This window comes from Schistocerca cancellata, chromosome 7, assembly GCF_023864275.1.
Source record: "Schistocerca cancellata isolate TAMUIC-IGC-003103 chromosome 7, iqSchCanc2.1, whole genome shotgun sequence".
Taxonomy (NCBI): domain Eukaryota; kingdom Metazoa; phylum Arthropoda; class Insecta; order Orthoptera; family Acrididae; genus Schistocerca; species Schistocerca cancellata.
The window spans coordinates 509,745,621-509,770,788 of record NC_064632.1 but is presented as its reverse complement, the minus strand read 5'-3'; the positions used below and the strand labels follow the sequence as shown (position 1 = coordinate 509,770,788).

The 25,168-nt window shown below is 39.0% G+C and overlaps 1 protein-coding gene across 1 annotated transcript in view; it reads left to right on the top strand.

Moving 5' to 3' along the window:
• LOC126092254 (uncharacterized) overlaps positions 1-25,168 on the top strand; it is a 353,514-nt gene that overhangs the window by 271,531 nt on the left and 56,815 nt on the right. The window contains exon 10 of the mRNA XM_049907766.1: positions 14,252-14,327. Within this exon, the coding sequence (XP_049763723.1) occupies positions 14,252-14,327 (76 nt within the window). The remainder of the gene's footprint in view (positions 1-14,251; positions 14,328-25,168) is intronic.

Below are 25,168 nucleotides of genomic sequence, written 5' to 3'. Positions count from 1 at the left end.
GTACATTATGCGTTAGATGAGTATGTGCCAAGCAAGATCGTAAGAGATGGAAAAGAGCCACTGTGGTACAACAACCGAGTTAGAAAACTGCTGCGGAAGCAAAGGGAACTTCACAGCAAATATAAACATAGCCAAAGCCTTGCAGACAAACAAAAATTACGCGAAGCGAAATGTAGTGTGAGGAGGGCTATGCGAGAGGCGTTCAATGAATTCGAAAGTAAAGTTCTATGTACTGACTTGGCAGTAAATCCTAAGAAATTTTGGTCTTATGTCAAAGCGGTAGGTGGAGTAAAACAAAATGTCCAGACACTCTGTGACCAAAATGGTACTGAAACAGAGGATGACAGACTAAAGGCCGAAATACTAAATGTCTTTTTCCAAAGTTGTTTCACAGAGGAAGATTGCACTGTAGTTCCTTCTCTAGATTGTCGCACAGATGACAAAATGGTAGATATCGAAATAGACGACAGAGGGATAGAGAAACAATTAAAATCGCTCAAAAGAGGGAAGGCCTCTGGACCTGATGGGATACCAGTTCAATTTTACACAGAGTACGCGAAGGAACTTGCCCCTCTTCTTGCAGCGGTGTACCGTAGGTCTCTAGAAGAGCGTAGCATTCCAAAGGATTGGAAAAGGGCACAGGTCATCCCCGTTTTCAAGAAGGGATGTCGAACAGATGTGCAGAACTATAGACCTATATCTCTAACGTCGATCAGTTGTAGAATTTTGGAACACGTATTGTGTTCGAGTATAATGACTTTTCTGGAGACGAGAAATCTACTCTGCAGGAATCAGCATGGGTTTTGAAAAAGACGGTCATGTGAAACCCAGCTCGCGCTATTCGTCCACGAGACTCACAGGGCCATAGACACGGGTTCACAGGTAGATGCCGTGTTTCTCGACTTCCGCAAGGCGTTCGATACAGTTCCCCACAGTCGTTTAATGAACAAAGTAAGAGCATATGGACTATCAGACCAATTGTGTGATTGCATTGAAGAGTTCCTAGATAACAGGACGCAGCATGTTATTCTCAATGGAGGAAGTCTTCCGAAGTAAGAGTGATTTCAGGTGTGCCGCAGGGGAGTGTCATAGGACCGTTGCTATTCACAATATACATAAATGACCTGGTGGATGACATCGGAAGTTCACTGAGGCTTTTTGCAGATGATGCTGTGGTGTATCGAGAGGTTGTAACAATGGAAAATTGTACTGAAATGCAGGAGGATCTGCAGCGAATTGACGCATGGTGCAGGGAATGGCAATTGAATCTCAATGTAGACAAGTGTAATGTGCTGCGAATACACAGAAAGATAGATCCTTTATCATTTAGCTACAAAATAGCAGGTCAGCAACTGGAAGCAGTTAATACCATAAATTATCTAGGAGTACGCATTAGGAGTGATTTAAAATGGAATGATCATATAAAGTTGATTGTCGGTAAAGCAGATGCCAGACTGAGATTCATTGGAAGAATCCTAAGGAAATGCAATCCGAAAACAAAGGAAGTAGGTTACAGTACGCTTGTTCGCCCACTGCTTGAATACTGCTCAGCAGTGTGGGATCCGTACCAGATAGGGTTGATACAAGACATAGAGGAGATCCAATGGAGAGCAGCGCGCTTCGTTACAGGATCATTTAGTAATCGCGAAAGCGTTACGGAGATGATAGATAAACTCCAGTGGAAGACTTTGCAGGAGAGACGCTCGGTAGCTCGGTACGGGCTTTTGTCAAAGTTTCGAGAACATACCTTCACCGAAGAGTCAAGCAGTATATTGCTCCCTCCTACGTATATCTCGGAAAGAGACCATGAGTATAAAATCAGAGAGATTAGAGCACACACAGAGGCATACCAACAATCCTTCTTTCCACGAACAATACGAGACTGGAATAGAAGAGAGAACCGATAGAGGTACTGAAGGTACCCTCCGCCACACACCGTCAGGTGCCTTGCGGAGTATGGATGTAGATGTAGATGTAGATGTAGATTATGAAAAGTAATGTTGCTACTCACCATATACAGAGATGCTGAGTCGCAGATAGGCACAACAAGAAAATTGTCACAGTGGCTACAGTTGCCTGAGATTGCAGTCATGTGAGCATGTCTGTTGTCTATTTTTGATGAAGGCCTTACTGACCAAAAGCATTGTTTGTGACAGCCCTTTTGTTGTTCCTGTCTGCGAGTGAGCATCTCTGCTATATGGTGAGTCGCAACTTTCCTTTTCATAAATTTAGGTGAAATCATATTTACAAATCCCCACGTGTTTTAAGTGCTAATGATATGGTCATACTACACTTACATGTAAAGGACAACCATTGTGTATCAGATATGGTAAGGAAAATCATCAAGCAAGAATTTAATGCTGTTTCTTAGAATTTTCAGTTTTTTCTCAGTGTGGGGATACAGGCCCCAGTCCCAGTGTGTAAGTACAGAAGAAGTTCAATTTTCAATTAATCAGCCTTGCACTCAATTAAATATCTGGTTTATCTTTCTTGACCATGTTCAGATTTATTAGCCAGAGCGTACGGCACAACTAAATTTCAGAAGTTTTCTGAAAAGCTGCAGCTCATTTGAATGCCAAAAGACTTACTCAAAAATTGACAATGATAAAGCACCACAAATAATTCCTGGTTGAACAGTCAGATTTGTGTAAGTCATAAACATTCAATTATCTTCAAATATTCATAGTAATTTTCAATCAGTGTGTGTAGAATAACTTTCTGTTTGATATTGTAAATAACCAATAAATATATGCTTGTTGAATGACAAGTGGAACAACTAATTTTCATATATACATGATGTCTGTTCTTTCTGACACATCCAAAAGAACAGACATCAGTTTGATCCAGGAGCCACTATGATTTAAGACAAAAAGGCATTACAGATATTGGCCACTCACAGCCAATGTCTGCAGTTCCTTTATGTCTCACTTCTTGTGGACTTCATTACTTGAAAATGCATAACAGTTTTTGACAGTAAGATGTCAACAAGAAAACTGATCCATAATCTCATTACATGTTAATTATGCAATTACAATATCTTTGGGAAGTAAATCAATTGATGACAGAAACTGGCAACAGTTGCTAGTAGAACTTTCTTCTCTGTGATGGCCATCAGTTAGCATGTGGTAGTGTTTGGCTTAATATCCCTGGCAGCAGCAGCAAAGGTGTTGCTGTCAGCACATCAGGGCACTCTTACTTATTATATGAAACAAACAGAAACAAACATTTTTGTACAGAATGATGAAAACAACATATTTACATAAGAAAATAAATTCAGAATCCAATAACTAAATAGTTATTGCACTATTATCTTATCTTCTCACTTGAACACACTGGGCCAGTAAGAATCATGGTATAACGGCCTCTAATTTCCATTACACCACATCTCCCTTTCAGTACCTTAGTGTTTGCAGATGATAAGACCATTACCACCTACCAGTATTCCTCATTACATTAAAGTTTGTTACTATCAACAAGACAAGTAATCTGCTCTTTAAGTAAGCTTTTGTATGATAATCTTAAAAATAATTGTGTACAGATTGTTGTGCACACAATAGGAAACATAAATACCTTATTTCAATCAAACCAAACACTGAAGTATTTTACCTTAAAAAAGTAAATCATCATTTCCCTAACAAACACCAAGCTTGTACTCCATAGCCATTTGTGGAAAAAAAACTGACATAAAATGATGCTGGCATGACATTGGCTGACAAGCAGTGGTTACAAACATTATGTGGCTAAGTTTCTTGACACCAGGATGCTCTACATACTGGATTTCAACCAGTAAATGTGTAAAAGTTGGGCCAATTTGTGCTGTATCTCCTGCCACTGCCAAACTTTACTCTGCATGGTGGCTTATAGGAGTAACTAGGTTTGTATGAATAAATGTATCATGACCAATCACATCTATTTCCAAACTGTCCCTACAGTGCATGTGCAGTTTTGTGATTGTGGTAATCATCATCACACCTCTGTCGAACCATATTTGGGGTGTTTCATCTTTTAGCTGCTTGTAGTGGCAGTTGACACCTTCATTCAGTTTGCGTTGCTCAGATGTTTTTGGTTTAAACACAGCGTGAATTACGTATATTCTCATGCTGAGCAAAATGTGTTTCAAGGGTTTATTCTCATCATTAAGTGCAATATTTAAGTACGTATTTTTTGTGATGTTACACAAAAAAACAATGTGAGTGATAGTTTGCATGTGTGTGGTTATCTACATAACTGAAGGAGCACAGTACCAGGTAACCTCAAAAAGATGACTACAGTTCAAGAGATGCAGAACAGCACATATGCAAACACCACACAAAATACTTACGTAAATATTTGCACTTGATCTGGAGAAAAAATTCTCGAAACACACTGTGCTAAGCATGAAAAAATATGTAACTGTTGCAGTGTTTCATTATTTAAATAATGAATGACAGCTGCAGGCATTACAGAAACATTGATAATGATGTATGAAATCAAGTTAAATGTTTCTGCTTCCCAGTTATCAGTTCCCATTATATCCATGGTTTTTATTAGATAATAAACCATTATTAGATAATAAACAAGTCCCTCACATGAATATTTTGATGCCTATTATGTGCACATACATAAAATGCAAGGGGTTATACTATACATTACTTTTACAGCTTAAAACCATTTTTGTAAGTTCCTTGAAAAGTGTAAAAGTGGGGTTTCACTGTATTTGTACTTATTAAATGTTTCATCCATCTATACTGATATTACTATGTTATTATTATTCTCATTTTGACTGACTCTGCTTAAGCGTAAAGCTTATTCCTACTTCCTTATGTTGTATAAACCTATTGTGACACCAGAATGGTATTAATTTTACACAGTAGATAAGTTTACATTCCATAAGGTAGAATTTTATTGAGAAGATGAATGTATCTGAAAATGGGAGACACAGATCATTTGAGAACTATCATACAGGAGTCTTGTCAGTTTTTGTCTTATGATGTACATAGTTATTTAATTCTGTACAACTATTTTTACAAGCACACTTTTTTGTTGAGCATAGTAATATTATTAAATTGTTTTCCTTATGATTTATGAGTATTTAGCGCCTGAATTTCCCAGACATAGTAGCAGTTTTCCACCAGTAGTGAAGCTTTCACCATGCTCAGTACATCGTTTGTTTATTGTAGGTTTTTATTCCCATGCAGTGGGTTGTCTGTTGGTGGAGTATTAAACAGTTCTTTGGAAACATGAAATTATCTTTGCGTCTGTGTTGCACATGGTTTGAAATGGTTTTCATCAGTTAGCTCTGGATTACTGTGTAAAAAGATGGCAATCTCGAATATGTACAGTATAGAAACAGGTACCATTTTTAGGTTCTTGGATGGGCAGTACACATTTTTCTAATGATTCTTTTTTGAAGTAGCATGGTTCTTGGAATGGCTTGAACTCTCCCCAAAAACTGAACCATATGTAATTATGGATTCAAAGTATCTGTAGTACACCAACTTCTTGCTGTTTGTCTATTACCCCAGAGAGTATGTCCATTGCAAAAGCAAGGCTGTTTAATTTAGTAACATAATAATCAATGTGTGCCTGCCAGCTTAGATTTTCACCCACATTTAATCCTCAGAATTTGATGGACTGAACACTTACATCACTTGATTTCATGTATGATTTTTGGTTGTTTGGTTTTAACCTGTGTAAACAGAGAATCATAAGCCAAAGACTTCCAGCGTATGAATTCAACCTCAAATCTGCCAGTAGCCTTGTCAGAGAGGACAAAGGAACAACAGAGATTCAGGGTACTCTCTTGCCCTTGGAATGGGAAACTTTCACTATAAGCTGGAAGAATCAGCAATGATCAATGACATGAGGATGCAGAAGGCAATGGAAATCACTCTATTGAAGACACATAACCTGTATCCATAGGACATGTGGTCTGCAATTGAAAAAGTGTCATGATGATATCTCCATTGGCAAAAGACTTGACATTAATCTGCGACAATGATCTCTGGAAGGGGACTGCCCAGCTGGAGGTTGCCATTAGAAAAAGAATGAATAACAAATGAAAGGATAGTATTCTACGAGTTGGGGCTTTGGATGTCAGAAGCTTGAATGTGATAGGGATGCTAAAAAGTCTGGAAAGGAAAACATTAAGACTCAATCTAGGTACAGTGGGTGTCAGTGAAGCTAAATGGAAACAAGACAAGGATTTCTGGTCAGATGAGTGTAGGGTAATACTAACAGCAGCATGAAGTAGTATAACAGAAGTAGGATTTGTTATGAAAGGGAATGAAGGACAGAGAGTGAGTTGCTTTGAACAGTTCCATGACAGTGTTGTTCTAAGAATTGACACCAACCACCACCAACGACAACACTACTGGCATATATGCCAGCATCACAAGCTGAAGATGAAGAGATAGGGGATGTATATTAGGATTTTGAATGGGTAATAGAGCATGTAAAGGGAGATGAAAATCTAATATTCATGAGGAACTGGAATGCAGTTGTAGGGAAAGGAGTAGAAGAATGGGCTGTGGGAGAGTATGGGTTTGATAGTAGGAATGAGAGAGAAGAAAGACTAATTGAGTTCTGCAATACATTTTAGATGGTAATAGCCAATACTCTGTTCAAGAATCATCAGAGGAGGAAGTATACTTGAAAAAGGTCAGTAGATATAGATAGATTTCAGTTAGATTACATCATGGTCAGGCAGAGATTCTGAAACCAGACACTGAATAATAATGCATACCCAGGGGCAGATATAGACTTAAGTCACAATTTGATAATTATGAAGATTATGCTGAAGTTTAAGTCACTAATCAGGAAAAACCAATACACAAAGAGGGGTCTGGAAGCATTAAGGACTGAAGAGATATGCTTGAAGTTCTCTGAGGCTATAGATATTGTGATAATGAATTGCTCTATAGGCAGTTCAGGTGAGAGGAAAGGACATTTCTGAAAATGGCAATAACCTAAGTTGGAGAGAAAAATGTAGTTACAAGAAAAGAAACTGCAAAAAAAACCTAAATGACAGAAGAAATACCTCAGGTGATTGATAAAAGGAAGAGGCACAAAATGTTCTGGAAATTTGGCTATACAGAAATAGAAGTCACTTAGGAATGAAATAAATAAGAAGTGGAGGGAAGCTAAGGTGAAATGCCTTCATGAAACAGTAAAGAAATTGAAAAAGAAATTATTGTTGAAACAACTGAGTCGGTATATAGAAGAATCAAAACATCTTTTGGTGAAATTAAAACCAAGGGCAGTAACATTAAGAGTGCAACGGGAATTCCACTGTGAAATGCTGAGGAGATAGTTGATAGATGGAAAGAGTACATTAAAGGCCCCTATGAGGGGAAGGGTTTGTCTGATCATGTGATAGAAGAAGAAACAGGAGTCAACAGGGAGGAGATAGGGGATCAAGTATTAGAGTCAGAATTTAAAAGAGCTTTGGAAGACTTAAAATCAAATAAGGCAGAAGAGATAGGTAATATTCCATTGGAGTTTGTAAAATCATTGGGGGAAGTGGCAACAAAACAATTATTCACATTGCAGTATGGAATACATCTGACTGGCAATATACTATCAGACTTTTGGAAAAACATTATCCACACAATTCCAAAAATAGCAAGAGCCAACAAGTGTGAAAATTATCACACAATCAGTTTTACAGCTCATGCACCCAAGTTGCTGTCAAGAATAATACACAGAAGAATGGAAAAGAAAATTGAGGATGTGTTAGATGACCATCAGTTTGGCTTTAGGAAAGATAGAAACACCAGGGAGGCAGTTCTAATATTGTGGTTGAGGCAGCAAGACTGAAGAAAAATCAAGACATGTTCATAGGATCTGTCAACCTGGAAAAAGTGCTCAACAATCTAAAATGTTGCAAAATGTTTGAAATCATGAGAAAAATAGGGGTAAGCTATAGGGAAACATGGGTAATTTACAATATGTATGAGAACCATGATGGAAGAATAAGAGTGAAAGACTAAGAATGAAGTCCACAGATTAAAATGTGTATAATACAGGGATGTAGTCTTTCGCCCTTGCTGTTCAGTAAATGTGTCAAAGAAGCAATGATGGGAATCCTGTACATCAACATCCCTCATGCCCATGGTCTTACCGCTATTAAAAACTACCTTCCCCAACATCTTTCAGACTCCAAACCCACAACCACATTCCTCATTCACCTTACTAACTTTATCCTAACTCACAACTATTTATCCTTTGACAGGAAGGTATACAAACAAACCCACAGCACAGCCATGGGCACCTGCATAGCACCCTCCTGTGCTAATGTGTTTATGGGCCATGTAGAGGAGACCTTTGTAGCCTCCCAAAACATGATGGACTCCAGGCAATGACACCCTACCTTCATTCCTTCACAACCTCAACACCTTCTCTCACATCTTCTTCATCTGGTCGTCCTCAACCCAGCATGTCACCTTCCTAGACGTTGATCTCCTCCTCTCTGATGGCTCCATACACACCTCTGACCTCATTAAACTCATCATCCATGAACAGACTTGCATTTTGACTGCTTTCATCCCTTTCACACCAAAACATGTCTCCCTTATGATCTGGCACCTGGGGACTGTGTATCTGCAGTGATAATGGCTCCCTTGCCCAGTATGCTGAGAGCCCATCAAGGCCTTCACAGACAGGCACTATTCCCAGACCTAGTCCACAAACAGATCTCCTGTATCATTTCCCCTCACACCCCCCAATCCTCTTGCCATACTCAAGTACCAGCCACAAAGCCCCCCCCCCCCCTTATCACCCAGTACCCAGACTGCAACAACTGAACTTCATCCGTCGCTAGGGCTTTGATTACCTATTATCAGACCCTGAAATGAGGGATGTCCCACCCAACATCCTTTCCATCCCTCCTAAAGTGATGTTCCATTGCCCATGCAACCTCTACAACATCCTGGTTCATCCCTGTCCACTTCCAGTCCCAGCACCTTGCCACAAATATCACTTCCTTGTGGAAGACCTAGATTCAAGACCTGCCAAAGTCATCCACCCAGCACTTATTCCAGTACTGTACAGGCTTATCCTACATTATCAGAGGCTGGGCTGCCTGTGAAAACAGCCATATCATATACCAGCTGTGCTGCAATCATTGCACAGTTTTTTATATTGGTACTGCTGCCAGCTAGCTGTCCACCAGGATGAATGGCCACAACCAAACTGTGGCCATGAGAAAAGTAGACCACTCTGTGGCACAACATGCAGCTGAATATAACATGCTTGATTTCAGTGGCTGTTCCACTACCTGGGCTGCTTGGATCCTCTCCTCCACCACCAGATTTTCTGAACTGCACAGATGGGAGTAATCCTTGCAACACGTTCCCTGCTCCCAGAATTATCGTGGCCTCTACCTAGGGTAATACACTATCCCCACACTCTCTGTCCAACAGTTTCCACCTCCTCTGTCCTATTAGCTCCTCCCCATTCTCATATCCCACCCTCTTTGTGTGCTGCCCTCTACTGCTGTGCCCACCGATCTTCCTTCAATCCTCTCTTTTCTCACTCCATTTTCCCCACCTCCTTGTCCCACAACCTCCCGACTCTGTGCCAGTTGGCAATCTAGTCCCTGCACAACTAGCCAGACAGTGCTCCCATCTCTCCTCACTCATACTCTGCTATCCCTTCTCTTTCCCCACCCTCTCTAGATTGCTGCTTCCATTCGACATGGCAGTTGCACTCTTGTTCAAGCTGCCTGAGTCAGTGGACATTTGTGTGCGAGGTGTGCTTGCCTGTGTGAATGAATGTTGTGTTTTTGTCCTTCTTTTTCTGACAAATCTATGGCTGAAAGATGTCTTATAATTTTACCAGTCAGAAACTTAACATGTCATCTTTATGAAAAATGCCATCTGTCTTTTCCTAAATTGTTGATATTCTGACCTGGAGTTTCCATTGTTTGATGGAAGTAAAAGAAAGGTCCGAGAGTGGGATTAAAGTTCAAGGTGAAAGAATATCAATGACAAGATTCACTGGTGACATTGTTATCCTCAGTGAAGAAGGATTATAGGATCTTCGAATGGCATGAGTTGGCTAATGTGTATAGAATATGGAACAAGAGTAAACTGAAGAAAGATTAAGGAAATGAGAAGTAGCAGAAATGGGAACAGCAGGAGATTTAACATCATATTTGGTGATCGTAAAGTAGACAAAGTTAAATAATTCTGTTACCTAGGCAGCAAAATAACTTATGATAGATGTAGCAAAGAAGACATAAAAAGCAGTCTACCACTGAAAAAAAAGGGCATTCCTGGTCAAGAAAAGTCTACTAGTATCAAGTCTTAATTTGAGGAAGAAGTTTCTCAGAATATAAGTTTGAATCACAGAAATGTACGGCAGTGAGACATAGGCTGCAGGAAACCAGAACTTAAAAGAATAGGTGCATCTGAGATGTAGTGAATATGAAGAATGCTGAAAATTAGGTGGTCTGTTCAGATAAGGAATGAGGTTCTCTGCAGAATCGGTGAGTAAAGAAACATATGGGAAACACTGACAAGAAGAAAGGGCAACATGATAGGACATCTGTTAAGACATTAGGGAATAACTTCCATGGTACTGAAGGCAACTGCAGACGGTAAAAACTCTAGAGATAGACACAAGATTGGGATAGAATCAGAAAATAACTGAGGACATAACTTGCAAGTACTACTCAGAAACAAAAAAGTTGGCACAGAAGAGGAATTCATGGCAAGCCACACCAAACCATTCAGAAGACTGATTACATATTTCTTTTTTAAAAAACGTTTTGTTGAAACAAAGCATCTACATTTGTTAGTGCATTTAGGATGTCATCTTTAATTTCTCTTGCATTTTCTTTTTCAGTAAGTACTGAAGTATCCTTGGCAAACATGATTGGTTAGGTACCAATATTGAGAAGCAAAACATTGATGTATAAGACAAAATTGGCCCTAAGACTGAGCTTTGAGGGGCTTCTTGTGAAACTGTATTCCACTGAGAAGCACAGTTTGTTGTATTACATGTTATGATTGCTCTTCACCTTCTGTTTGTCAGATAAGACCAGAGACACTGAAGAGCACTTTGTCCATTGCCATGCTTGTCTATTTTGGCTGCAACATACTTGGCTGCAAATACTTGGCTGCAAAATATACCTGCCACTTTATTGCTTTTGTACAGTGATGAATTGATTTTTTCAATTATCAATTATTCCAGTTACCACAGTTCAATGTCAGTGTTGATGGGCCCAGGGGAGGTATAAAGCTTTGTGTCATGCAGCCATCAAGAGTACACAAGTGGGCCTTCAGCTCCAAAAGCCTATATCGATGATGCTTCGTTGAATGGTTCACACACTGATACTTGTTGATGGCCAACATTGAGATCTGCAGCAATTTGTGGAAGGGTTGCACTTCTGTCACTTTGAATGATTCTCTTCAGTTGTCATTGGTCCTTTTCTTGCCAGATATTTTCCCAGCCACAGCGATGTTTTACTGGGTTCCTGATAGCCATGGTACACTCATGAAATGGTTGTATGGGAAAAACCCCACTTCATCGCTATCTTGGGAGATGCAGTGTCCCATCACTTGTGTGATGACTGTAACATCGCATTCAAACTCACTTAAATCTTGATAACCTGCTGTTGTAGCAGCAGTGACCAATCTAACAACTGCACCTGACACTTGATGTCTTATATAGGCACAGTTCCGTGTTCTGGCTGTTTACATATCTCTGTATTTGAATATGCATGCGTATACCAGTTTCTTTGATGCTTCAGTGTATGATGTTGTTATAGTTTCAATTAGCTGGAACTTTTAATTGCTCAAGCTTCCATTGAAACCACTTGCACCACTGTAATTAGGAAGATACGTAGAAACAACTGAGCTGTTACATAAATGACAGTTTTACATATTCCTGGGCATATTACTGACTACATGTGCAACTAACTGTTTTAGGTAAAAAGAGTAAAAAATTTTAGCTAGTCTTGAGAGCAGAAAATATGACATATGTATCATATTCCAACTTGCCACATTTCGAGATGCCACTGAGAAGGCCTTTGTTGTCATCTGATATTGGAGAGGGCACAACCATCCTGTAGTAACAAGTTTGCTGTGGTATGCCAAGCACTGTCAGTTGTTGACTCACGCTTTTCTGATGGTATGTCCCCTGAGCACTTCTCACACATCTGGTGTCATGGCACCCCTCCACTTGGCTCTGCAAAACCGATCATGGTGCTGGTTTGTGACCACATGATGCAGTGCCAAGTCCTGCTGCCAGAGCTCAAACATCATGGCTGCAGGTGTGCTGTAGACAGTTGCCTCAATCAATCATATGCATCTGCATGAAATATTCTAAATGCTACCAACACTATCACATAACTTTAGCAGCTGTATGTGTGGCACTGAACTGCCCTACTTTCAATGTCTCAAAAAACCTGTGTTCACTGGCACTTCTGCACTGCCCAATCAGTGTGTCCTATTATCCTAACCTACAGTGGCACCACTAACAAAATATTTCTTGATTTCCAAAAATCACTGTACAAAACTGTAATTTTCCCAATCCGTTGTTGGATAATTAATGTCTCTTCCAATGATTACAGTATGGTTGGGGAACTTACATGCAAGTGAAAGAGATTTTCTCTGAAGTTTACAGTTATGTCAGGAGATGAATCTGGTGGGCAACAGAAGGATCCAGTTTTCATTTTAAGCCCACCCCTGATACTGAGTCTTGCCCAAACAATCTCACATGCATCTTCAATTTCTGTCTTGGTGGATTTGAGTTTTTTTGTCTACTGTGACAAATACACCACCTCCATTTCCAATTTGCCTGTCCTTTCAACATACACTTATATTTTCCCCAAAAATCTCACTGCTTTCAATTTCAAGCTCCAACCAGCCTTCTGTACTTAGTATTATGTAATATTATGTAAGCTTCACTGCTTTTCATGAGTGCTTCAAACTCTGGCACTTTGTAGCAAATCCTTCGGCGGTTTACCATTAGGATTTTAATATTCATACCTGTGAAGGCATTTCTTTTGATATTACACTGATACTTCTGGGTTTCTTACAGCTATCATTATATGGATTGGATAGAGAGTACCTAATCTAAAAAACCGTTGTCTGTATCAAAATAATCCTTTAATTTCCACAAATGTCTGATGCGCTTTCCACCGAATGGACAACAAAAATACAGACAATAGTCAATCATGTCCCAAAACTTGTCCCATTGTCATGTTGTCTTCTCATCCTGGGGTCCATGTGCTCTGCAGATTAAAAATAACCTTCCCAAAATATCCCTCTATCCCCCACAATGAAGGAACTATGAGCTCCAAATGCTAGGTAATATGTCTCTTTTACCATTAGATATTTCTGTTGGCAGTACTACAGATTTTACCACCTCAAGGTGAGTACTAGCCAGCAGCTCTTCTCATACTCTACATCTACATCAACATCAACATCTATTCTCTGCAAACCGTCTTCAGCTGTGTGGCAGAGGGTACTTTGTGTACTAGTTTTTTCTAACATAACAAAATCAAAGTTTAATTTATGTGCCTTCTCTTTGTCAGGCCTAGAAACTTTAACCATGCACTCGTATTTACCTGTAGTTTTATGATTTCTGCCAGTTCAGGACTATGAAGCTGAGAGCTACAGGAATACTATCTTTATATTATGTGCACCAGTTAATTTCTTTTTCCATATTTTGGAATTGTTGTAAGCAATTTCATTCAGCCAGAACTTCTGAATTAAGTGACAAAGCCATGGAAATTTGAATTTATATTAAGGAGATGCCTGAGGCATAGTTGTTTGCTGGGTATGGGTGTAGATGTAGATACTATCACCAATTTCAAAATTGGTTGTCAAGTTTTTGTGCTCTGTATGCATTAATCTGAAGAAAAGTTATAAGGACTCCTTCAGGGATTGGTGATTTACTGTACATTGACCATATTCAATCAGTTTATTCTTCTTTAATCAGGCACAGAGACAGAATCTCAGAGATGTATTGTTAGGTAACTGCTACTTTTTATATGGCCTCATCTGTACCAGTTCCCACAGTTAATGTTAACATTTGCCTTGATAGGCATAAACAACTTTTTTTATTGTATGTAAGAATAATGGAAATTCTAAAAAACATATCATAAACAAAAATCATGAAAGTCAGCTGTCTCATCTGTGTAGGTACTGTCTCAGGTGAGTGCATTTAGGTTTCTCGATGTGTGTGTTTACTGTTACATCAGTTTCTCATCTGCAATAAACCATTTAATGAAAACTGTTTCATGTTTCTGTATTTATTTTAGGTCATGAGACAGAAGAGTAACAATCCCATTAATGATGAGTACTGTAACCAAAAAAACGTTACCTACACAAAAATAGGTAAGTTAACCATATTTCCTGTATCCATTTTTTGTGAAATAAATTAATACCAGTATATGAATTTTTATGAAATTTTTGATGATATAAGGTTCTACCACAAAAACTGCAAACAAGAATAAGAATTCCACTAATTAGAGGTAGAGAGAGGCTGTACCATACACTGGGCTGGAGTCCCAGTTGCAAAGGTACATGCGAACTAATCAGTTGTTCTGAATTGATTGCTACTTATCATATAGTGGAGATGCTGAGTCACAGACAGGCACAAAAAAGACTACTAAACAGTCTGGCCTCAACAGTCAGAGATAGTGGTCATTGTGTGTGGGCTGAGACCGTGTGAATGTGTGCGTGCGTTAAAGGTGGCCACATGGATGTGTATGTTGTCTGATTCAGAAGAAGGCCTTCTGGCCAAGAGCTTACTAGTTAGATAGTCTTTTTATTGTGCCTGTCTCCAACTCAACATCTCCCTGTATGGTGAGTAGCAATCTATCATTTTCATAACACTGTCACAATTCCATCCTGGATTTTCCGTTGTTTGATTCTAAATCAGGAGCACAATATGATAACTGTTACCAGGTAATATCAGTTGACTTGATCTCATCTGAGTGACTTCTCAGTTAGTCAATGCATTCTCCATTGCCCCTCCCATCTGGTTTGTTGCTGCCACTGTGCCAGTCCCAAGCATGCTACACAAAAGACGCAGTGAACATTTTAATAACCTTGTCAAAGTTGCCATTTCAGATATTCTCAGTAATGTTTTATCCTATTCTAAAATACCTTTCCAGCCCCCACTATTACATTTCCCTCCAATATGGTTACAGAAACTGTAACTATCATTCCAATCCAATACCTGGTTCAAATATAATCTGTGTCTCTAATCATTTTAAGAATCTGGTTCCATTTCTACCCTGAGGAGATACAGGTCAGCAAGTTGCCTTTACAGCTTACTGTTTAATAAGTGCAGTTGGTAAACACACATCTACATTAACGTGTGCTAAGTATGTCTTTAAAGTAAATACCATTTTGAAATTCCAGCACTGTAGTGTTGTGGTTGGTATTTGATGTATGCACACTGTGTACCACACTCTGTTGGCAAGCCACAGATAACATTAGAGAGTGAAATGGCAGGTTCACATTATTGTTTGTGAGTGTTTGAAATGCCTCCTCAGGCTGATAATCCTGCCAGTTGTGAAAAATGTGCTGTTATTCATTTTCTTTGTGCTAAAGGTGTGAAAGTTGTTGAAATTCATCATCAGATCAGTGAAATGTGTGGAGAAAACATTGTGAGTGTTGGGATGGTACAGAAATGGGTGAGAGCTTTTTAAGATGGCCATATGAATTTGCTTGATGAGGAATAAAGCAGGTGACCCTCAGTCATTACTGACAATTTTTTGCAGAAAGTTTATGAAAAAGTGGGAGAGAACACATGCTTTGTGATTTTGACATTATGTAATGAGTTTACTCTAGTGTCAAGAAGTTTACTTTATGCAGTCATTACAGAAATTTTAAATTATTGAAAGTTATGCTCATGCAGGGTACCAAAATGCTGACTGAGATGCACAAAAGCAAATGTTTAGCCATTACAAATTATTTAGGAATAAAGAAGATGACTCACCAAAAGGCAGAAGCACTGCATCATCAATAGGTACACAAACAAAAGACACAGAGCTTTGCTAGCTTTTGGAATAAACTTCCTTTTTCAAGCTTGTAGGAAACACACACACACACACACACACACACACACACACACACACACACACACACACACCTGCCCCCCTACATTGTGCTCAGTCACTCTTTGATGTTCCTAGATTGGTACTGTGAGGTAGATGACAAGTTTTGAAGCCAAATTGTCAGAGGTGATTAAATGTGGTTGGCTTACAATACACTTTAATCAAAGCAGCAATCCACAGAATGGTGGCATTCAATATTATCCAAGAAAGTGATATTCAGGCAAAAAATTCCAGCCCAGAATATCATGTGTACAGTTTTTGGGACAGAAGGGTGGTGTTGCTTTTGGATTTTTGTCCCTTGGTGACAACATAAGTTTTATGACATTGTGAGTAGTTAAAAAAATGGTACTATTCAACCCGAAACAAAAGGCATGAGATTGAGTAAGGGGATCATTTTGCTTCATGACAATGCCTGTCCACATATGGCCAATTAAACTCAAGAGCTGACTGGAACATATGGCTGTGAACAACTTTATCACTCTCCACACAGCTCCAATGTAGCACCCAGTGACTACCATGTGTTCCTGCATTTGAAGAACCATCTGAGTGGTCAGCACCATGATGATGATGATGATGATGATGTCAAAATCAGGCAACATGTTTCTGTATGAAGAAGGTATTCAGTAGATGGCTGTAAGTTACAATGGGAGCTATGAAGAAAAATAGATGAAAGTTCAGGATCTCGTGCGAAAATAAAATTGCTAAGAAAGGTCTACTTTTTTATTGTTATTTCAATACAGTATTTACTTTAAAAAACACACACATTGTATTTATGTTGCAACTATGAGAACAAGTCAGGTTCCGGTAAGAGCAGTTTTTACCCACCAACTTAGCTTAACCATCTGAAAGAATCCTGAAATATCAACAGATACTTAACCTCTGCTACTGCTGTGCCTGATTGTCACATTGTATGCTACTGATTGCATTGTAAGATACTACTTCAAACCCATGCCATACAATGTTTGTTGGACAACATGTGAGGCATGTACCTGTACATCTACATACACTATGTGATCAAAAGTATCCGGACACCTTGCTGAAAATGACTTACAAGTTCATAGTGCCCTCCATCGGTAATGCTGGATTTCAATATGGTTTTGGCCCACCCTTAGCCTTGATGATAGCTTCCACTAGCAGACATACATTCAATCAGGTGCTGGAAGGTTTCTTAGGTCTTGGGGAATAGCAGCCCATTCTTCACAAATGCTGCACTGAGGAGAGGTATCAATGTCAGTCAGTGAGGCCTGGCATGAAGTCGGCATTCTAACACATTCTGTAGGATTCAGATGAGGACTCTATGCAGGCCAGTCCATTACAGGGATGTTACTGTCATGTAACCACCCCGCCACAGGCCATGCATTACGAAAAGGTGTTGAAAGATGCAATTGCCATCCCTGAATTGCTCTTCAACAGTTGGAAGCAAGAAGGTGCTTAAAACACCAATTTAGGCCGGTGCTGTGATATTTCCATGCAAAACAACAAGGGGTGCAATCCCCTCCAGAAAAATATGACCACACCATAACACCACTGACTCTGAATTTTACTGTTGGCACTACACACACTGGCAGATGACATTCACTGGGCATTCGCCATACCCACACCCCGCCATCGGATCAATACATTGTATATTGTGATTTGGCAATCCACACAACGTTTTTCCACTGTTCAATTGTCCAATGTTTATGCTCTTTACACCAAGCGAGGTGGCATTTGGCATTAATCGATGTGATGTGCGGCTTATGAGCAGCTGCTTGACCATGAAATCAAAGTTTTCTCACCTCTCACCTAACTCTCATAGTACTTGCAGTGGTCCTGAAGCAGTTGGAATTCCTGTGTGATGGTGCAGATAGATGTCTGCCTATTGCACATTACGACCTTCTTCAACTGTCAGCGGTCTCTGTCAGTCAACAGATGAGGTCGGCCTGTACTCTTTTGTGTGTTTCCACTTCACTAACACATCAGAAACCTAGGGATGTTTAGGAGTGCGGAAATCTTGCATACAGACATATGACGCAAGTGACATCCAATCACCTGACCACGTTCGAAGTCCGTGAGTTCTGCAGAGTGTCCCATTCTGCTCTCTGATGATGTCTAAAGACTACTGGGGTCGCTGATGTGGAGTACCTGGCAGTAGGTGGCAGCACAATGCACCTAATATGAAAAATGTATGTTTTGGGGGGTGTTTGGATACTTTTAATCACATAGTGTAGGTAGACCACAAGCCACCTTACAGTGTGTGGTGGAGGATTCCCTGTACCACTACTTATCATTTCCCCTCCTGTTTCACTCGCAGATAGAGTGGGGGAAAAATGACAGTCTATTTGTCTCCATATAAGCCCTAATTTCTCATATCTTATCTTCATGGTACTTACGGGCAATGTATGTTGGCAGCAGTGGAATTGTTCGGTAGTCAGCTTCGAATGCCAGTTCTCTAAATTTTTTCTAAAGTGTTTCTTGAAAAGAATGTTGCTTTACCTCCAGAAATTCCTATTTACAGGTGACCCACTCTTTCCTAAAATTCTCCCACAAAACTGAAGTCAACCATTCACCTTCCCTACCACAGCTGTTACAAGCTCATTCCATCTCGTATCGCTTTGCAATATTACACCCAGATATTTAAATGACTTGACTGTGTCAAGCAGGACACTAGTAACAATGATTCTGAACATTACAGGTTTCATCTTCCTACTCATCTGAATTAACTTACATTTTTCCACATTAAGGATTAGCTGCCATTCATCACACCAACTGAAAATTTTGTCTACATCATTTAGTATCTTCCTACAGTCACTCAACTTCGACACCTTACCGTAATCTAAAGCATGATCAGCAAAGGACCACAGATTGCTGCCCACCATGTCTGCCAAATCATTTATGTATATAGATAACAACGGCGGTCCTATCACACTTTCCTGGGGCACTCCTGATGGTACCCTTGTCTCTGATGAATATTCATCATCGAGGACAACATATTGGGTTCTATTATTGAAGATGTCTTTCAGCCACTCACATATCTGTGAAGTTATTCCATATGCTTGTACTTTTGTTAAAAGCCTGCAATGGTGCACTGTGTCAAATGCTTTCTGGAAACTATAAATATGGAATCTGCATGTTGCCCTTCATCCATAATTCGCAGTATATCTTGTGAGAATGTTAACTTCCCTTATGAAACCTACACTTGATCATTCAGCCTCTGTCAAAACAGTGTGTCAACACTTTTTATTGCACCACACATTAATGTTTCCTTCCTCTCGTCACTGATGGTGCATAGGGAAGATCGCTGCTTGTTGTAATGTTATTGCCTACTATCATTCTTCATGAAGTTAAATGTTATGTGGGAGTTAACTGTAATTGCAACTTACTTGAGATAATTCACAAGTATTTTTGCAATATAATTTAAAGTTTTCTGAAAGCAGAAAATGTACATTTTTTATGCAACTTATGTCTAGGCCCTCATGTTGACTTGTACATGATCAACCTATTATCTGTAGAAAGTCCATGAATTCATTTTTTAATTTTGCAGGACTTATTTGGAACATGTTTTATCAAGTTAAACTGCTGGAATAACTTTGTTGTGCTTATTCACTCTATTGTCTGTTCATGTCACCTCCCACCTTACATTTGTACAGGATGTTCACATGCTACAGAACTTCACCATCTTGGCCAATCAACAACATCTTATTGTCTCCCTTGTTAAGATCGTACTCAGAACTAACTTCCAAAATGTTGCCTGCCAGAAAGATTTTGACACCAATTCAAAGATAATACAGTCCAAAGGAAATACACCACAAAGATTTATTTGAGTTAATGAAAAATAATATTTGCTCCTTTTAAGACCTTTTTACACTTGTTAAATTAACTTGAACTTATAAAACTAAATTTTAAACTCAAATAATTAGTCAGTATCTCAATTGGAAAAGACAAATAATACAATAAAAAAATACTGGTAGTTGATTTTACTGGATGTGGCAAGATCACAGACATAATTAATTATTTATGCAGTCCCTACTTCAAAACTAAGTCTGTAATTATTTGTCAGATTTTCTGTATGAAAGTGAGAATTCCACATCATAAACTGAATACACCAATACCCATAGACACAATCTTGCATACCTTAACCGCATTACATTGTGCGCCTCAGTTCACACTCAAGAATTTAGTGTTTTCTGCTATGAACATCATTCCTTAAAGTTTCTGAGTACATCATTGTTATCAGATCTGCAGCTTCTTCTTCTTCTTTTTCTTCATCTTCTTCCTCCTCCTCTTGTCTCCTTGCTAAAATTTCTCAACATTTTTGTTACGTTCTCTCATGTGTCCAGTGGTCACTTCATTTTCCCCTATGTATTCATTTTGCTGCTAAATGGAAATTTAATACAATTGATGAACATACTTTCCAACAGTCCAACTTCCACCAAGACAGTATTTCATATGGTGCCATCTCTGTGCTATTCATTGCCTTTTCACAATCTGATGTTTTATAAATCTGCATTTTTGTGCTGCTCCCACAAAGGCTCATCATACACAATAAAAGAAGGGAAAAAGAATTTGTCTCAATTTTAGATGTTGCAGTAACATTCTGTCAATTGCTCTAGCATCAGTTAATATGCAAACACATCAATTCTTTGTGCTATTCACATGTTGCTAGTTAGCGTAACATTCATAATGCTTCATAATTCCATCTCTTAACATTCTTTTTATATCTTGTTCTGCGATCATAGGTGCCCACAAGGGAAAGGGGGGAGGGTGGGGGAGGCGGCAGGCAAGAGGACACACTTGCCCCTCTTGCAATCTGGGTACATCTCCTCCCATGAAATAGCAGCAGAAGTGAAGCTGTGAGGGCTGGGCATGCATCCTGCTTGAGTAGCTCAGCAGCTAGAACACTTGCTCCTGAAAGACAAAGATTCCAAGTTCAAGTCTCTATCCAAAATACAATTTAAATCTGCTAGGATGTTTCATATCAGTGCACACTCCACTTCAGAATGCAAACTAATTGTGTAATGTCTTCAACCTTTCCTCTGTCACTTCTTCATTCAGCCCTTAGGGAGCTGCAGATAGGAGCCAGCCTAACACCCTGGAGCATGGATCTGTTATTATTACCCATGATAATACTGCAGCAGTATACATGCCAATCATGCATCCTCTCCTACTGATACACATTGAAATTATGACAGAAGTTTATCGTTTCCCTGGGAAAAAGAAAATCCCTAATGGTTTGTTGCTTCCACATTCAATTCTATATGACAGAGCAATTATAGTACACTCAGAAGAATAGAACCATGGTGTATTGTAGGTGTGTAGATCTATACTTAATGTCAACACATCAGTCAAAAAAAGAAAATACCACTTTCTGTGCTAGAAGTGAGGGACAACTGTGTGAAATTTAAAGGTTTAAAAAAAAAAATAAAAATAAAAATAAAAAAAAATGTGTTCTCCTGGGCTTGGACCTAGTCAAAGTTTATGGGTGCAATGCTGCACCATATGCAGTCACAGTGCTACAAATTCTGCATTCCAGTTGGCATGCTGATCAATAATGCGACAAACAGGAGAGACAAGGATTACCTTGGTGCAGTCCCAGACCGCAAAAAGTTCATTTTACCAGACAATTTGAGGACCGTTTTTGGAGGTTTTCCACATTCATTTAGTAGAATACTCACCTCAGGCTATACTTTAGATAACCAGTCTAACAAGTGCTGCTCTCAGAACACTTTTGTCCACCTTCAGCTATGCCTGTGAACACTAAAAATACAGATCTTTAAGTTAATGTAAAACATCCATTAATGTGAACAGACATGAAGTTTTATAAGAAAACTAAGTTTTGTAAATTGCATTAGAGGTGAATGAGTCTTTCTTGTGTTTCCTGTTTCTCCATTACAAGGTGTGTTAATGTGACATTTTTTTTGATACCCCACAGGATTTTCTCAGTAATTCCTACTTGTTTTCCCTTTTCAGACTTTTAGTTTTCAGTTTCAACCTAACATTATAGAAGTACGGAAAAAAATATTTTTGTGGATATTTTCTGGTTGTATTTCATAACTCAGATATTCTGAATATAATCATACGAGGATGTAATTTCAGGCTGTTGAATCAAACAGGTGGTATCCATATTCATGTGACTAACATAAAAAGATGTACTTTGAATATACTATTGAAATGCACAGCATTTAGGTATTAGAGAAAACTAGTGCACTTTAAAAACACTAAGAAGATAACTTTCAAAGTTTTGAAATAGAATAAGTTTTGTGTACTTCTTGTCAAACTTAATTCTTGGGTGAAACATGCTTCACACTCATTGTATCAGTTACACAAAAACTGGCAAGTCTTGAATCTTACCCCCTCAGGGAAAAATGTTTTGTGGCTGGCTGTATCCATGACATTCCTTTTTGCAAATTGTAGAGGGTGAGGTTTTGTAAAGAATGGTTCATATTCTTGCATCCAATAAAAATATTACTGTACATTTTTGCAGTACATTGGCCTAAATATTTTTATACACTCATTCAAATCATAAATCCTCCCTAATTTCTGTCATACATTGCAATTTACGTCTTTCTCTACTCTGATATTTTCTGCATCAGCACATAGAAATCCATGGGGATTAATTGCAACCCCTACATCACAGTAAGACTTAACTGCTCATCACTATCATTTATTCATATCACATACCCTATAAAAATAATTTTTCTCTCATTAATGTCCTTCCACATAATCATATAATTCTCAAAGAAACTTATTTATTGTGTCCAAACATGTAACTCATGTAAAATATTCTTCCTGTTATATTATAAACCTCATCAGCACCCGGTCATGTACTGATTTACTTTTGTTATGAGCTACTTTGGATTTTCCAAACACACGTACTGAAAATGCACATAGTTCTTCGTACAAATTCATTGCTACTACACTGACATTTATGCCACTGTTCAGCAGAGCACCAATCTCCATTCCAAGAATTTTTGTTTCCTAAATTGACATTACCATTTCGTTAGTGTTGTAACTACCAAATTTATGTGTGTGCCATATCATAGTTCACAAGTGAAGTTTGTGTTTTATTTGGCCAGTGTATGACAATGCAGCAAAAGACTGGAATGCTTACAAAAAATGCCTGCGGCAACATTTCCAGGCATTTTGGGCAACAGATGTAAAACATGCAAGGCCCTTTTTTGTCATGGCTGTGTCAGCTTACCCCCTTACAAGAATCTTAAAGTCTTTCTTTCAATCAGAATAGTGAGTTACTTTCTACCTAACACTGTAAATGTAAGCATGTTATTGCTGCTCAGTGAACTTCTGATGTCATCCACAAGGTCATTTATGTATATTGTGAATAGCAAAAGTCCTACGACACTCCCCTGTGGCACACCTGAAATCACTCTTACTTCGGAAGACTTCTCTGTATTGAGAATGACATGCTGCATTCTGTTATCTAGGAACTCCTCAATCCAATCACACAATTGGTCTGATAGTCCATATGCTCTTGCTTTGTTCATTAAACGACTGTGGGGAACGGTATCGAACGCCTTGCGGAAGTCAAGAAACACGGCATCTACCTGAGAACCCATGTCTATGGCCCTCTGAGTCTTGTGGATGAATAGCGCAAGCTGGGTTTCACACGATCGTCTTTTTTGAAACCCATGCTGATTCCTACAGAGTAGATTTCTAGTCTCCAGAAAAGTCATTATACTCGAACAAAGTACGTGTTCCAAAATTCTACAACTGATCGATGTTAGAGATATAGGTCTATAGTTCTGCACGTCTGTTCGACATCCCTTCTTGAAAACACGGATGACCTGTGCCCTTTTCCAATCCTTTGGAACGCTACGCTCTTCTAGAGACCTACAGTATGCCGCTGCAAGAAGGGGGGCAAGTTCCTTCGCATACCCTGTGTAAAATCGAACTGGTATTCCATCAGGTCCAGCGGCCTTTCCTCTTTTGAGCAATTTTAATTGTTTCTCTATCCCTCTGTCATCTATTTCGATATCTACCATTTTGTCATCTGTGCGACAATCTAGAGAAGGAACTACAGTGCAGCCTTCTTCTGTGAAACAGCTTTGGAAAAAGACATTTAGTATTTCGGCCTTTAGTCTGTCATCCTCTGTTTCAGTACCATTTTGGTCACAGAGTGTCTGGCATTTTGCTTTGATCCACCTACTGCTTTGATATAAGACCAAAATTTCTTAGGATTTTCTGTCAAGTCAGTACATAGAACTTTACTTTCGAATTCATTGAACGCCTCTCGCATAGCCCTCCTCACACTACATTTCGCTTCGCGTAATTTTTGTTTGTCTGCAAGGCTTTGGCTATGTTTATATTTGCTGTGAAGTTACCTTTGCTTCTGCAGCAGTTTTCTAACTCGGTTGTTGTACCACGGTGGCTCTTTTCCATCTCTTACGATCTTGCTTGGCACATACTCATCTAACACATATTGTACAATGGTTTTGAACTTTGTCCACTGATCCTCAACACTATCTGTACTTGAGACAAAACTTTTGTGTTGAGCCGTCAGGTACTCTGAAATCTGCTTTTTGTCATTTTGCTAAACAGAAAAATCTTCCTATCTTTTTTAATATTTCAATTTACGGCTGAAATCATGGATGCAGTAACCACTTTATGATCACTGATTCCCTGTTCTGCGCTAACTGTTTCAAATAGTTCGGGTCTGTTTGTCACCAGAAGGTCCAATATGTTATCACCACAAGTCGGTTCTCTGTTTAACTGCTCAAGGTAGTTTTCAGACAAAGCACTTAAAAAAATTTCACCGGATTCTTTGTCCCTGCCACCCGCTATGAACGTTTGAGTCTCCCAGTCTATATCCGGCAAATTAAAATCTCCACCCAGGTCTATAACATGGTGGGGACATCTACTTGAAATATTTTCCAAATTATCCTTCAGTTGCTCAGCCACAACAGCTGCTGAGCCAGAGGGCCTATAGAGACATCCAATAACCATGTCTCAGCCTGCCTTAACCATGACCTTCACCCAAATTATTTCACATTTCGGATCTCCGTCAATTTCCTTCGATACTATTGCACTTCTTATCGCTATAACCATGCCTTCCCCTTCACTGTCCAGCCTGTCTCTGCAGTATACATTCCAATCTGAATTTAGAATGGCATTACT